General features: G+C 41.3%; 1 protein-coding gene across 2 annotated transcripts in view; it reads right to left on the bottom strand.

Annotated features, from left to right (window-relative positions):
- Positions 1-16,797, bottom strand: part of jmjd1cb (jumonji domain containing 1Cb) — a 150,354-nt gene that overhangs the window by 65,321 nt on the left and 68,236 nt on the right. For both annotated transcript variants that reach the window (XM_086141088.1, XM_086141089.1), the window contains exon 2: positions 9,142-9,339. In XM_086141088.1, coding sequence (XP_085997214.1) covers positions 9,142-9,339 — 198 coding nt within the window. The remainder of the gene's footprint in view (positions 1-9,141; positions 9,340-16,797) is intronic.

Here is a 16,797-nt window from a genome sequence, read left to right as displayed (position 1 = left end):
ACCAGGATGGATAGGATCAGGAATGAGTCTATCAGAGAAACAGCACATGTTAGATGTTTTGGAGAGAAGGTCAGAGAAGCCAGACTGAGATGGTTCGGTCATGTACAGAGGAGAGATAGAGGGGTAGACGGATGCTAGAATTGGAGCTGCCAGGCAAGAGGTCTTGAGGAAGACCAAAGAGAAGGTTTATGGACGTAGTGAGAGAGGATATGAAGGTAGTTGGTGTGAGAGAGGAGGATACAGAGAATAGGGTTAGATGGAGAAAGTTGACTCGCTGTAGCAGCCCCTGACGGGAAAAGCCGGAAGAAGAAAAAGAAGAAGAAGAAGAAGACGAAGAAGACGAAGAAGAAGACGAAGAAGAAGAAGACGAAGACGAAGACGAAGACGAAGAAGATATTGATAAAGCTTGGATCTGCATGCTTCTGCTGTCAGTGTGGGAGTCTTTAGGTGGCTACTCTGATGCCAGAGGGTTTTAAATCTTAAAAATGATGGGCATATTAATGATTTCTCTCATATTTCATAGGGAAAGGAACAAAATAAACCAATTTAATTTCGTTTTTACACATAAGATTTTCACTAGGAGTTGGGAGCACATCTATTTTGTGTCTCTTGCAGAGATATTCAGTATTGATAACAGTCACCCCAAGATCACTGCTTGTTAGTGTCAAGATCTGCTAGCCCCTAAGCCCTATTAGCATGTCTGTCAGCACCCTTGATAACACATACTCAGATAATCAGATACTCTCAGGACCATTATATGTACAATCACCACTTTTGGCCTACCATTTTAATCCACTACTCCATCGTCACGATGCATTTTCAAGAGTAGCAGGACCAATAGACCATGTCTCTGTATTTTGCCTAAACCTTGGACATGCTTACATAAAAAAAACTTTGAATTACACAGAATAAACAGCAGGAAAATGTATCCTCTAGTGACAGCATTATTATGTTGTGAAAGAGATGTTAACTTAAGTTGAGGTGCAGCTCTACATACTCTGAGTGTGTGTTGTGACTATATATGCATGCGTCTGTCACCCACTTGAGAAGTTTTAAATCAGATGTCAAGAAATGTTTTACAGATCACCAAACACATGATCTTTTAATGTGAGTGTCCTTTAAGTTACTTGGGCATGAAACTTTCTGATTATGTTTCTTTGATCTTGCCTGCAATATAATACAGCCTAGGGGGGGTTGTGTTTTAGAACACAAGAGAACCTTCAATGTCATTATAAATGTTTACAGCGTATAATGAAAACTTGGGGTGGCATCTCTGTTAATCTTTAACGAGGAACAATAGGGGAAGCAGTTATAAATAACTACAAGTTCCAATTTATATTTCTAAATCTTCTGGTTATAGCTCTCCAATTAAAATGAGTGTACGGTCTCTTGTGCAATCACCCTGTATGCTAACTTAACTAACACACAACTGCCGGGAAGTATTTAAATGTCACTAATGCATCCACTCTTCAGGCATGCTGGTGATACTATAGCATGACACACTGTTGCACATAAAATCCATCAAGGTATGTAGGAGGAAATAAAGCCAATCTCAATGGCTGCCAGAGTAGGTTAGCTGCATGTGTTCGAAAACAAAAGGATTTAGTGAGACAGTTTAATCAAAAATAAGTCAGCAATGGCTTGAGGGACAAAAAAAACACAATATATAAAACATATATGTTCCAAGACTAGATACTATTTGCAGATTGATTAGAAATGTGTCCAACCTATTACACACATATGCTTCAACTTATTTGCAGTGCAAGCAAAAGGAAAAAATAATCAAATACAGTGCACTTAACACAACTTATATTTTTCTAAATTTAACAAACTTGTCTTATATGATTGACTGAATTTTGACACATCTGTTTCGAACTAGAAATGTGTATCTCCTTGCAGTCAAACTGCAAATGGGATAAAGCTACAGTTAGACACAAACCTGCTCAATGGTACCACAGACAATGCAAGTAAGCTGTTTCTTTAGCAGACACATGAGGATCTCAGCCAAAAATTGAAAATTGTAGGAATGAGAATTGTGATACAGTTGGCCTCCAAAACTCATTATTATATTAGTTCATCTGATTTATAATGGCCAATTCTTGTACTTGCTTTTAGGAAGTGTGCTGCTAGTTTGGCAGGCTGAAGCCAAAAAGGTAAGATGTAATTTGCACTGCAAACACACTGTGATCCACAGGAGGTTGGAGATTACATTGTCCCAGCTCCATCTGCTGGGGTGGGTGTGTGGTGGTGGTAGGAGGTTTAGAAAGACAGCGGGTGGGGGAGGGGGTCGCACTGACCCAATTTCAACTGCAAACCCTATTTCACACAGTTAACTGGGTCCCTTCCAAGCTGCTTGAGGTGCTCAGGAACACACCAGATACTCCTAAGCAACACAGACTGGTAGGTAATTTTACTTTTATTGTAATGCTTCTAAAAGACATGCTGCTGAGTGTCTCACTCACACACGCACGGAAGCTCACTCACTCACTCACTCACTCACTCACTCACTCACTCACTCACTCACTCACTCACTCACTCACTCACTCACTCACTCACTCACACTAGAACAGAGAGGACAGAAGTAGGAATCGCAGCTCAGCAGTCACGTGTTGACTCGCACACATTCATACATTTTGTTAGTATTAAATTCAATACTACAACCTTCTCCATCTAACCTGATTGTATCCTCCACTCTCACACCAACCCCTGAGCTACCCCCAGCAAAAATATTCACCTCAGACAACTGCTGCCCGCCTTTCACCGAATTATGACCTTCCCATCACATGTGATTTAACTGCGTTGATGCCTATTGTGCAAAGTTCTTTTTTCTTTTTTTTTTTTTGCACACACATTAAAGTGCCCCATCTGGTTTTCTGCCGGCAGGCTTCAACTAGCCTCAGAACAGTCCTTCACTCAGCTTTTGTTAAAAATTCCACCTTTATATTTTCCAAACACAAAACCACTCTCCACTCTTTCAATATGCTCAACATCCAGTGTTGTACATTGATGCCCATGAGACCAGTGACCTCAAACAATACTCAATTAAACGATTACGTCTGTCAATCATCACCGATCATCACACCATTCCAATCAAAAAATGATCTATCTAGCCTCATCAAACTAAATTATGAAAAACAATGTTTTTTTCCCCATCAGGAGTATTTAAGTATTTAATGCCTCTAGACATCCTTCTGTGTGCTATTTAAGGCCTTAATGTTTGCAAAATCTATTTAAAGATATTCAATGACCTGCAGAAGACCCTGAAGAGACCCTGAAGATTAATTTGCTGTAGTGGCCCCTGAAAGGAAAAGAAGAATGTGTATATATAATATTAATATTCTTAAGGACACAAGAGGCAGTGCCTCTCCCCCTTCAAGACCATTAGATAGGGGGGTGGTTTATGTCCCGGTGGTTTCCGGAACAGTGTGTTCCTTTGTCCGTTTGGTTAAGGTGCTGGGGAATAAAGTTTGAACTGTCCTTCATCTCTGTTATCTCTCCTCATCCTGCTACGTAGGTGATCCCATATTGAACATGTCTGACTCGGATGAAGTGTGTGAATCCACTTTGGCGTCCCACATCTCACACGCCAGCCATTTTTCAAAGCCTGTAAAGCTTCTGGAGTCTTCTAGTCTTCCACCCGGTCTTCTAGTACCAGCAAGGTGAAGCACTTTTTCACATGTCTGAAATTTACATGGATGACTCCAGACACTTTTTGGTTGTTGAGGCACTGGACCAGCAGTCTACACAGCATGCCATTCAGCTTTTGAGCGACCCCCGCAACATGGTAGATACGTCTACCCTCAAAGGAAGTACAGTCTGTCAACACCAGAGAGGGCAGATAGACTTCTCTCCCTGCCAGGTTTGAGCGACGGGAACGGCCATGGACCTCATAGACAACATTTTATCTCTGCTGGGATCAGATAAAGGATGTTAACTATTCCTGCACATCATCCTGTGCCAACTCCTGTGTCTGGTGCACACAACTTTGGCAAACTCCTGGTACCAGACAATTCATCGCCAAGATTGTGGTGTCAGAGTCCCTGCAGACAGCGCCAGGAGATGCGAATCCAGACGTGGTGGCTAGAGTGACTGCCCGGAGACAATGCAGGAGTGGCCTCTGCTTTTTCGACTACTGGTTTGCCACTACGCCCTCATTTCAGGTGCCAGGAAATTGCAAGGTCAGTGGTGGAGTAGGAGCTGTGGACACTGGCAGAAGAGCTGTCTCTCTCTGACTAGAGCAGACATACAGACTAAAGGTGGTGGCCCGCAACAGAGCACAGCTAATGGCATTGATGTTTAAAGTGACAATTGGTTAAATTAAGTTACATGGCACACTGTGGTAACACATGCAGCAAACTACCAAAAGGATAAGATGATGTATTCATGGATTTCTGGGCAACCAGTGACTTCAAGGAAAGGCTCGATGGCAACCAGGGAAGTTCGGTGACTCTGGAGAGACAGATGACCCCAGGAAAGACAAGCATGGGTGACTGAGGCCAGCAGTGTCAGGCACAGTGTTTGCAAGAAGGCACCAATTCAAGTTAAGAATGAAAACATTGAAGTCTCCCCGAGTCTCTCAAGGGGGACTGGGATGGGGTTGGGGACACAATCAGTTATAGCCAGGAATGAATCATGGGCTAAGAGATGGCTCAACAAAACAATATTGATGGGGAAGATATTGGCACCAATGACACCAAGGAATGGTACCAACTAGACCAAGACCTCGACGATATGCTGGAACACAGATGAAAAGGAATAGCCGAGCAGAAAGTCAATACTCTCACAACAATAACATATAATCTGGCAAGAGAGGGCTAGGGAATGGAAGAAAAGAAGAGTAATATCAAAATCACACACCAGCCATGCAGAAGAAAAAGAGAAAGTTCACGAGGTAAATTGCTGGGAGAAGCAAAGTCCAGATTGCTGACTCGTTAACCCAGCAAACCCAGGTGTCAATGGTGTAGAAAAGCCTAGAAAAGAGGTCGACAGCTATGAAACTTCCTGGATGGAAGTTGTAGGGGAGGTGAAGAAGGCTAGAACAAGACCTGCACCCAGGTTCAGCAGTATACCTTACAAGGTATATAAGAAATGCCACATGCTCAGTGAAGTGTTTAGAGTTATTATAAAGGACCTGGAAAAAGGACACCATTCCATCATGCTAGAAGAGGACTGAAGGCTCTCTTGTGCTGAAAGAAGAGGGCACTACAATCAATCGATCAATTCCAGAAAATATCACTCTTCAGTGTTGAAGGCAAAATTTACTTTTTTTGTACAGGCAAAAGTATGACCTCAGTAAGTGGTTTGATAAGTCACGTTCCGACAAGAACAAAATCACCAGTACAGAGAGGCAGACTAAGGAGAAGCTAAGGCAATTTGAAAAATCAGGGCTCTCTGGAATGTTCAAGGCTTGGCTTTTCCAACATGTATTGCTTCCAAGACTCATGTGACGGCTAACCTGGAGGTATTATAATAAATGAAAGTATTATAATAAATACCGCCAGAAATACAACAAATACCTCCAGGATTGTTGTGGATTCCTTCAAGTTTCACATGAGTTGGCCTATATATAAGATCTGGTCAGCTCCTACTTCCCCTATCATCTGAAGCAGAGGAGTTCAAGGTGGTGAAGTACAGACCCCTATTAAGATACAGAGAATCCCAGGAGGTACGAGTCAGACATACTAGTGTCAATACCAGATCAGGATGCAAGTGGGCAGCCAATACATCTGTTGCCCAGACTGAGAGGATGTTTAGGTTACATGACATCATTGTGATGACATGCGGATGGAGACAGGGCCTTGGAACCTCACATTACCAACAGTGGGACAAGGTAGCACCCAAGAAAACTCAGGAGAGGCAAAGAAGAACATTCTCACTGAACTTACAGTTCCATGGGAGGATACGATCAAGCCTTTTGAAGAAAGAGGTCAAAATACCAGGACCATTTAGAGTACTGCAGGGGAAAAGGTTGGGGGGAGTTGCCACTCCAGTTAATACGACAATAGATTCACTTAGTTGAGCCAATCAAATGTTTACCCTGCACGACCGGTGCATCAGAGCAGAGAGGAAGAGACAGAGAAGACTGTATGGCTTTTTTCAAAAGGCAGAAGTTTGATGAGGGCAAATATTGCTTTAAAGATGAATGGATGGAGAAATATATGTGCATTCTTCCAGCACTGAACACTGAAACATTATTTGAGGGGAAACAAAAACATGAGATCAACAAATCACAATGTCAACTTCAACAACAGCTGGAAAATCAGAAATAGTGGCAGATAATGTACCATTACAGATTGATGAGCTATTTAGAGTGCACAATGCATATCTTTAGCCATTGGCAAGTCTACAGATGTTACTGGGGACCTGTTGGGTGTAATACCACTTGAAACACACACAAGAGGAGAGAACATATGTACAGTAATAAAAGAGATACTGAGAAAGAGGGACAGATCTGAGGCAAGTTATCTTTGACACTACGGATTGTGCCCCTGCCATGGTGGGAAAAGGGAGGGGGCCTGTGCTCCAGACAAAAGAGGAAAAGCCAGATCTTATTGCCTACCACATTCTTTTCCACCAGGCTGTTCTGTGTGCCACTCTATATGAACATTTTGCTGAAGTAACGAACACAGTGATGAAACCCATCAACCGCTTTGCCTCCCAGTTGGTGGCTAGTGGCTGAGAAAAGGCAATGTACTAGGATGTTTCTGGTCTATTTGAAAAGAAATACCAGCTTTCTTAGAGCAGGTCAAGAGTCAGAGACCAACACAATTTTCACTTTTTCTACAAAAAGAGCACAAAAATGAATATTGTTGCTTTTTTGGTTGACATAGCATCACATCTTAACAAGCTCAATTTAAAGCTGCAGGAGCAGAACAATTCAGTTGCTGATTAGTTGACAGCTGTTCGCTCTTTTCAGAGGAAGCTGGGCACTTTCAAAGATCTTGAAGGAGATTGTGAACACTTCACAAAACTGCAGGAACAGATTCAGGGTAAGATCTGATGTTAACTAGAGATCTGCTTCTCTGATGTTAACTTCATAAATAAGCTGATTGGAAACTTCAGTTCAAGGTTCAACAGCTCCCTTGTGCAGAGGCTCTTCCTGCTAATCCAGAATCCTTTCCTCATCAAGAAGTCAGAGGATTTTGTAATGACACAGTGACACAGACATTCAAGGTGGCAATGCAGCTTGAGCTCATTGATCTGGTAGAAAGTGCAGAGGCATTTTGAGGCACATGACCCTGCTACTACTCTGGCTACTATGTCTGACAGTGTGTTGCATTGTCAAAAACTAGCACAGTTCTCGGCTCACCACCAAACATCATTAAAACTGCACGTTGATAGAATAAAATAAGAATAGAATAGAACTTTACTAATCCCAAAGGAAATTCTTTTGCTGGAAGGCTCCAACATTAACTCACTCCATTCTAACCAAGATTTAAATTTTTGGCAGGGTACTAAAATGCCCACTTCCCTCATTAAGAAAAGTTAAAGAAAAATAATTTATCCGTAAAACAGACACTTTTTTATTATTGTTTCTGAAGATGTTGACTTTTTTTTACTTAAAAAGTAGGCTTTCATTATTTTCTATGCTAGGACCTCTATAATTTAAGAAAAAAAAGAGAGAAAGGTTTAGTCAAGGCTATGTTTGCACCTGCTCAATCATAAAAGACTAACATTTTATTGATTTTTTAAGTTTATTTTACTATGAGTTCCTATTTTCCTTCATCTGAAAGAAAGACTCAATTTATTTGCCTGGGACTACTTTTATTTATGGTAAAAAAAAAGCTAGCCATTTATGATACAGAGCTTTGTGCTCTGAAAACTGGCAATATATATCGTTGAAACAATATGGGGACATAGGGTACGTCGGCTATAAGACACAAGCTGGACTTTGGTCTGGACCTTTTTCTTGGAGGAAATTTTGTGATTGGACCGAAATGGCTTTCAATTGAACCCCTAGTATATCTGTACCCTAATCTATACCTCTAAAATTGAAGCAATTTATTCATGAAATCTGCTTCATCTTGTTCAATTAATATGTTTTTCCTAAAGTCCAAACAGAACTGATTTCCTTGTATCAACTTTTCATTCATTCATTATCTGCCAGTCATCCTGCACCCAAAATTCCAAACTCTGTAACTGTACTGGTAACACTCACAAAGACAGAGTGAAATCATCATGCAGATGACACAGCCTTGCAGGTCCAATAGTGATCACTTCTATCTTGGCTCAGATCAGAGAAGGGAATTTCCTGATAACCAGCTCTTAAAAGCAGCCAGAGAGGTACTAATAGATTATGCGTGTCATATTCATCTGTGGTTACAGGCATGTTAGCTACAGATCATCTGCATAGCAATGAAAGTTGTTTTCTAATTTCTATTCTAATCATAATTTATCCTTCATTCTTCCCCCGTTCTCTGGTATTAACCCATCATGGATGACCATGAGCAGTAGGCTGCCATCGAATAGGGAAGCAGTTAGAGAGTCAGTGTCTTGCTCATCAACACTTCGACTCAAGGAGGAGCCAGGAATCAAACCAGGAATGTTCAGTTTGAAAGACAATTGCTCTACCTAATGCCACGCCGCCCAGGCTAAGGCCAGTAAAATGATTTCCAGGTCAACTTTTAAGAGAATTGTCATTGATACTGGGTCATTTACTACTTTTCAATGGTGCAGTAATTTTGATTTAACTGACTCACTATTTTTTTTACAAAATGTTTGTTAACAGTTTACAACAGTTTTGTGATATTTTTCAATCATGATGGATGCATCACAGTGGCTTGTTAGACAGAAATTTATGAGAAGTCTCAAAGTAAAATATGTGAGAAAATAAACAATTCTCTGTGACATTGTGCTTTTTCATTAAGCTTTTTTCCCCGAATCTGCATTCTCAATGGCAGAGAAATAATTAATGGCTGAAAACATTGTGACATGTGCCGTCACAAGTATGATGAAAACAGCTTCAACGTGGACCAAACTGAGACATACTCAAACAAAAGAGACACAGCACATTGACAATGCCAAACTCAAATAATTTACTTGTAGCAATGAAAATGCCAAATGAGAAAGAACAGGACAAACACTTTCAGCTCAAAAACATGATTCACTCTCAATTGGTCAACAAAAAGAAAAAAATCTTACCAGGGCAGGCCACTGTACATGTTTAGCCTTGGCTCCCTGTAACAGGCCTCCTGCTCCTCCACCTGCTCCTCCTCCACCAGATCCCTCTTTCCTCTTGGCCCAGACCAGCTGGTGCTCCAGCAGAAACAGCTGGAAATCCTCATAGACCTTTACCCACTCCCTCTTGTCCCACTCCTGGTCATCGAACTCCACGTATACCTAGATACAGACACACATATACACCACTGTCAGTAAAACCGCTTGGAGTAAAAGTTTGAAGATTACAGCTTTGTATGTCATAAGGAGATCCTGATGAAATCAAAGTCCTAGGGGCCCAGAGTAAAAACAACGCCATTGGTGCTGATAATCTATAGGGTACCTGTGGATATTGGCCCATTGTGGGTTGAAAAAAGAGAAGAGGATAGCATGTCTGTAGGTAGAGAGTAAAGAGGAAAAGCAAGAGTGCAGAACTGAGAGCAGAGACTTTGATTGTTTGGACTCTGACAGGAAAAGCTAGTTGGTTGACATGATGCATGGGAGAACGGTGGATATACTCTGTGTCCAGGTGACCAGGTGGAGATGTTGCAAGGCTAAAAGTTTAGGATTTAAGCCACAGAGTATGTATGGAAAAAAAAAAAACTGATTGGGAATAACCTGGAAGGAGGAATCTATTAAGAATGTTCTGTAGTTAGAAAGGGTGTCAGTTGGAGTGATGAGTGTAAGGTTCAAAATGGAAGGTATGATGCTTAATATAGTTACTAGTTAAGTAGAAGTAGAAGTAGTAGAGGTAAAAGAAGTACGATTCTAATCTGATGATTCTTAAATTCCTTAGTGAGTTAGAAAATCCCCAGATATTCTTGTGGTAATTGTGAGAGAGGGTAATAGGTGCAGACTTCAGTTGACATGATGAGATGTTCTGCACGCAACAGACGTGATGAGGACATGATGGGCAGTTTTGGAGTTGAGGACAAGAACACATAGGGCAGGTACCAGTAGACTTCACAAGAAGCGTTATGATCGCTATAATGAATTCTATCTTCCCAAAATGGAAGGAACATAAGGTAATTCCTGAGTGTTGGTGGGAGGGCACAGGTGGACAACAACTTGTATCAATGACACAATATGAAGATCAGTGACTGCAAAGTGGTGGTAGGTGAGAGTGTAGCCAGACTGCATAGCACAGTAGTGTGTGGGATGACAAATGGCATGGCAGATGAGGAGGATAGGGGTAGAGCAGAGGACAAAGTGGTGGAAGCTGAGAAGGGAAGAGTGTGTGGCTTCAGGAAGAGGTTATGATAGGCTCAGGGTAGTCAGTAGGAACTGCTGGGTGTCTGGAGTTAGTAATCAGGGAGACAGGCAGGAGAATATTTGGTGTGTCATGTTGAAGAAAAGGAGATAAGGAGACCTGATGTGAAATGGGGACATGCAGGAGTGTTTACATAGAAAAGGGTTAGATAAAAAGTGGGACACTGAGAAGACTGAAGAGAGTAGACAGAAGTACAGGAAAATGCAGCATACGTTGAAGGTCAATGTAGCAAAGCCAGAACAATGCCATATAATAGCAAAGATGTTAGGTTGAACTATAAGGAGGGGATACACTGGTTTATATACTTTGGCAAAAAAGACAGATAGAAGGGAAGGATGTGCAGCAAGTTGTGGTGAGTAAATATGAAGAGGGAAATGTATTAACATGTGCCAGAAATGTGAGGGGAAAATGGAAAGAGCACTATGAAAAGTTGAATGAGGGATAAACAAAGAGGCATGAGGGGGACCATTGTGAACCACAAAGAACAGCTTTGGAAAGGGGAAGTGAGGAGGGTATTGAAGAGAACGAACAGTGGAAAGGCAGGTTGTCCTGATGATATGTGCCTAGGAGGGCTGGCAGGTTTTTCCTTTTAACTTTGTCATTCAAAAGGGATTTTTAACCCTCATATTATGTTAAGGGTCAATTTGACCCATTGGGTCAATGGGTGAAATGGGTCAAATTGACCCTTAACATAATATGAGGGTTAAGAGTGAGACCATTTCTGAGGAATAGACAAGAAACGTGCTGTTGCCAAGCTTTAGAGTAGAAGTAGAAGAGCAGATGAACAACTAAAATGTGTAGAGTTGTGGCAACTATAGAAGAATAAAGTTAATGAACCACACAATGAAGTTATGGGAGAGAGTAGTAGAAACTATACTGAGAGCAGAGGTTAGCATTTGTTAGCAGCAGTATGATTACATGAAAAGTAGAGTGAGAAAGAGCACTATAAATGTAATATTTGCTTCAAGAATTACCATAGAGAAGTAGAGAGAAGGTCAAAGGAAGCTGCATTGTACCTTGTAGATTGAGAAAAAAACATGACAGGGTGCCATGATATGAACTGGGGTACCGTCTGAGGAAGTATGTTACAGTGATGTAGGACATGTATGAGAGCTGTAAGACAATGGTCACATGTATGGTAGTTTTGATAGAGGTCAAGGTGGATGTGAGACAATATCAGGGTACAGCTCTGAACCTCTTTGGGTTTGCAGTGGTGATGGACAGGCTGACAGATGAGGTATGAAAGGAATCTCCATGGACAATGATATTAGCAGATGACCTAGTGATCTATAGTGAGACCAGAGGGCATGTAGAGGAAAATCTGGAGAGGTAAATGTATGCCCTGGAAAGGAGCAGAAAAAGGTATGGTACATTTCATAAATTTCAAGTGTAAATTATAGGGGCAAAAGTAAAAGGTTCAGTGGTCCACTGTCCCTTTGGATGAATAAAATCAGCATTCTGTGCCCTTCTGCACAAGGCTTAAGGCTTTGCAGAGCTGTGCTAAAGATGAAAAAAGTATATAATGTATGTAAAAACATAAAAACATGTGAAGCCAATATCATCTAGCTGGTGTGTGTGCCCCATCATGAATATATTGGTAAAGGTTTCTGCAATTGGAACTGCCAGACAGGAGGCAAAGAGGAAGGATAAGGAAGAGATTTATGGCGGGAGTGAAAGAGTACATGGAGTTAGTTTGTGTGTGAAAAGAAGATGAATACTGAAAAACTACATTCTGTGTGTGTGTGTGTGTGTGTGTGTGTGTGTGTGTGTGTGTGTGTGTGTGTTATGGAAGCATATAGGTATCATAATTCAAATTAAAATGCAGGAGCAGAATGCATTTTCATTTCAGAATGTGGCAGTATAACTAAAATGAGTATTTATTAATCCTAACTGCATTTTCATTTTCTTCTTTCTGACTACTCAATCTGTGACATAATCCAAATGTTAGAGCAAACTACATTTAAGATTTAATTTTCAAATAACACCCTGGAAGATTGCTATCAAATTTTGATTGGAAATGTCATACTTTAAAATTGAAATGCATTTGCAGAAATGCTTTTCTATTTCCAGAATGTAGCAGCATATTTTAACTCATTACTGAATTGAGTAATAAGTAATCCAAACTGCCTATTTGTTTCCTTCTTGAGGTCGTAAATTTAACGAAACAATTAAAAAGAAAATGACAAGAATGCTGCTGTCTCATTTTCATGTCCTGGAGCACAAAAAAAATAAATGAAATTAGCCCGTGACTGACCTCAGAGGATTATAGAGAGCTTGGCTGAATACTCAGCACTCAGAGACACCATTATCATCGACGTTACCCAAGCTAGCCTCTTTTCTTCTGGAGGAAGAAAATAAAAACGAAGTTTGGATTACTTATTGTTCATTTTAGTTTTGAGTCAAAATATGCTGCCTGATTCTGAAAACGACAAAGCATTCTGCTAATGCATTTTAATTTGAAATGATACCTATACGCTTCCATAGTGTGTGAGCTCATTGGTGAATTCATCAACCAATGAAATTTTACATTACTGCATCTTCAATGCATCAGCAAGACAGATCATTCGGTGCGTATCTCCTCAATCACCCCCCCATATCCCACAATGCTCTGCAGCAATGAACTGAGAAATCTCTCAAAGATAGCTATGTCACTCAATATTTCTTTGTTACAGTTCCTGCAGTCTCTTCTTTGCATTGTTCCATCTTCCTCCACCTCTGTCTCTATATTTCCATCTCCACCGGCTATCAATCCATCACGCCTTTGTTTGTGTGGTGTTTGTGTTAGTCATCTAAAAGCACAATCACCTAATCCATCAATGTCATATTTTAACAGCCACCACCTTTTAATTAAGGCCAAATAACAAAGGCTCACCTGTGTCTGTCAGCTCATCTCCTTCTTTACCATGACAGACCAATGCAGAGTCCACGTTACTGCTGATGTTACAGAGATCTGCATGCCGATCTCCTGCTCAATTCCATTCTTTCCTTACTTGAGACAAGACCCTGAGATATTTGAACTTCTTCACCTGGACCAGACCTCATCCCTCAGCTTAAGAGGGCACACCACCTTTTTCTAGTGGCGGACCAAGGCCTCAGATTTGGACGTACTGATTTTCATGCAGGTTGCTGCACATTCAGCTGTTTCAGTGAGAGCTTGAGATTGGATGAAGCCAAGAGAACCAAATCATATGGAAAAAGGAATCCTAAATCCATCATACAGGATCCCATCAGTCCTTTGGTCATGCCTAGCAATTTTTGTGCTCAAATTTTACATAAACATAATCAGTGAAAAAAGGTAGGCCTGGTAGAGTCAAACCCCCGCCAGTAATAAACTCAATTTATGGCTGGCAATACTGACACTGGTCGCACCGGTGGTGCAATGCCATTGACTATTTAACCCCTTAGGAGCAACACCTTAAAATCTTCTCTCACATAACAGGAAACCTATGAAGCAAGCCAGCACTGGAGTAAGATGTTCAAATTTACTTGCTCTGGTCAAATCACATACTGCATTCTTAACCATTTGAAAACCTTAGAATTCACCTTTGGCAACCTGGATAAAAGGACATTATAATAATCCAACGCCAATCCCACAAATACATAGATTAAGATCCCTGCATTGTTGAAAATCAAGGCAGGTCTGATCTGACCACTGATTCTAAGATGGAAAAAGGTGACTGTGGTGACCTTTTTGATAAAAAAACACATTAAAATTGTCAAAATACAACCTGAGGACAGCGTGGGCCGGTGTCTCCCTGAGCCAGCCTCGGGGGGCACGGGCCAGTGGCTCCCTGAGTAGGTCCCAAGCCCAGATAAATGCAGAGAGTTGCGTCAAGAAGGGCATCCGGTGCAAAACTTTTGCCACAACCAAACATGCAAATCAAACACAATAACCAGATCATACCGAATCAGTCGAGGCCCGGGTTAAAAACGACCGGCATTGGTACGGATGACCTATAGGGAACCAATGGAAACTGGGCTACTGTAGGTCAAATAAGGAGAGGTGGAAGGCGTGTTAGGAAACAGAGAGAGAAGAGGAAAGGCAAGAGTCTGAGACTGAGCATAGGGACGTTGAATATTGGGACTATGACAGGAAAAGGTAAAGTTGGTCAACATGCCGCAGAGAAGAAAAGTGGATATACTATGTATCAAGGAGACCAGGTGGAAAGGTAGTAAGGCTAGAAGCTTAGGAGCAGGCTTTAAGTTGCACTATCATGGTACTGACAAGAGAAATGGAATAGGAATTATCTTGAAGGAGGAGTTTGTTTGGAACATTCTGGAGGTGAAAAGAATGTCAGATAGACTTATGAGTCTGAAACTTGAAAATGAAGGTGTGATGCTCAATGTTGTTAGTGGCTATGCCCCGCAGGTGGGATTCGAGTTTAAGGAGAAGTTCTGGAATGACCTAGATGAAGTGATGCAGAATATCCCCAGAGATGAGTGAGTAGTAATTGGTGCAGACTTCCATGGACATGTTGATGAAGGCAATAGAGGATGAAGAAGTGATGAGCAAATTTTGTATACAGGTTAGGAACACAGAGGTACAGGTGGTGGTAGATTTTGCAAAAAGGATGGAAGTGGATGTAGTGCACACCTTCATCCAGAAAAGACAGGAACATAGGGTAACTTATAAGAGCGGAGATAGGAGCATGCAGGTAGACTACATCTTGTATAGACAAGGTAACCTGACAGAGATCAGTGACCGCAAAGTAGTTGTCGTGAGAGTGTAGCCACACAGCATAGGCTGGTGGTTTGGAGTATGGCTCTGGTGACAAGGAAGATCAAGAGGACAAAGGCAGAGCAGAGGACAAAGTGGTGGACGATGAAAAGCGCAGCGTGTTGTATTGCTTTCAGGGAGAAGTTGAGAAAGGGTCTGGGTGGTCAAGGACATCTTCCAGAAAATTTGACAACTACAGCTAATGTTATCAGGCAGACAGGTGGCAGAGTAGTTGGTATAGTTTAAATCATTCCAGCCTTTCTGAATCCCGACAGGATGATGTCCTTGCTCTGATAGAGAGGCTTTTGTGTTGCATGAAGCGGTAACACCAGGAAGGTCCTCCCGCAAAGTCATTTATATTCATCTCCTTGGCAACTACCTGGGTGTGAAGACGCAACTGTGCTGTTGACAAGCCTCTCCCGGCAGCACGTTGTTCAAGCACCCATGTGTGAACTCGTTCCTCTAGCAGTGGCCACCTAGCTTTTAGCCCTCGATTAGCTTTTTTAGTTGTCTTCATTTCAGTAAGAGTAACCTCCGCTTTTCTGCTGCTCAATTGCAGTTTTCGGCTGCATATTTCACTACTTCCGGCTTGTTATCTGTGGAATATGATTTTCTTTTCGGTGCCATTTTTGTTCAGCCCTTCTCAGTTGTTTTTATAAGTTACCGCAAATGTTGAAATGATCAATTTTCATCGGTACAGAAGTCGCTGGTAGCATCTTTTTTCACAACGCACTTCTGCCATGATCCGCCCCCGCTCAATTTTGATTGGTTGGCGTGTCTGTGCGACGATAGCTGATATATTAGAGACATACACACAGACACAGACAGACATATATCAGGGCAAGAGAGCTCAATAATTTCACACATAAGTCCCTCCAAAGTATAAGTCGCACCCCCAGCCAAACTATGAAAAAAACTGCCACTTATGGTCTGAAAAATACAGTAGCATTTTTCCTCACTTCCGGATTCCACTGTGTGTTTCTCAGTCTATTGTCCTAGGGTTGTTGAACTTTTAAACTAATTTATACATTACACCTTGTGGTCTGCTTTTGAAAAATTGGCATTTGTTTGTCTTTAACATTTCATTTTATTACGCTCGTCGATGGGTCACTTTTGTTGACTATACGTTGTTTACTTCGGCTGACAACTTTAGTGTATTGACTACCGATTGCCTCTCACTCTTTCTATTGTTCTTTTGCCAGATGTTTATTTATTCTTCATTTCATGAGTGGCTGGGTGACAGCTCAAAGGAGGTGTGGTCCAAAGGAAAAGCCTATGGTTCAACCCCAACCCAAAATTTCAAATGTCTAAGTTTGGTTCTCCCTGCTCATCAACATGAAACGTGGTTGTGTGAAGGAAAATACAGAAGCTTAAATTGGTCCGATCCTCCTAGTAATAAAAATACTCACATTCCCCTGACATTTTGGTCAAGGAGACAAAGTGGCTGCGATCTTCCACTCAGATTTTTTAATCAGTCCCCAAAAGAAAACTCAATTATAGCTCTTTTGAAATCCCCCCCATTTATCTCTCACAACCAACCCAGAAAAAAACAACAGCCTCATCAAAATTTACCAAACTCCTAGCCTATACTCGGAACACATTATTGCTGGAATTTTAATATTCATGTACACTGATGGTGACAGCCTCGTTGCGG

This window comes from Fistularia commersonii, chromosome 33, assembly GCF_037954325.1.
Source record: "Fistularia commersonii isolate RoL2024-O1a breed Wild chromosome 33, RoL_Fcom_v1.0, whole genome shotgun sequence".
NCBI lineage: Eukaryota > Metazoa > Chordata > Actinopteri > Syngnathiformes > Fistulariidae > Fistularia > Fistularia commersonii.
This window is presented reverse-complemented; position numbering and strand designations above follow the sequence as displayed.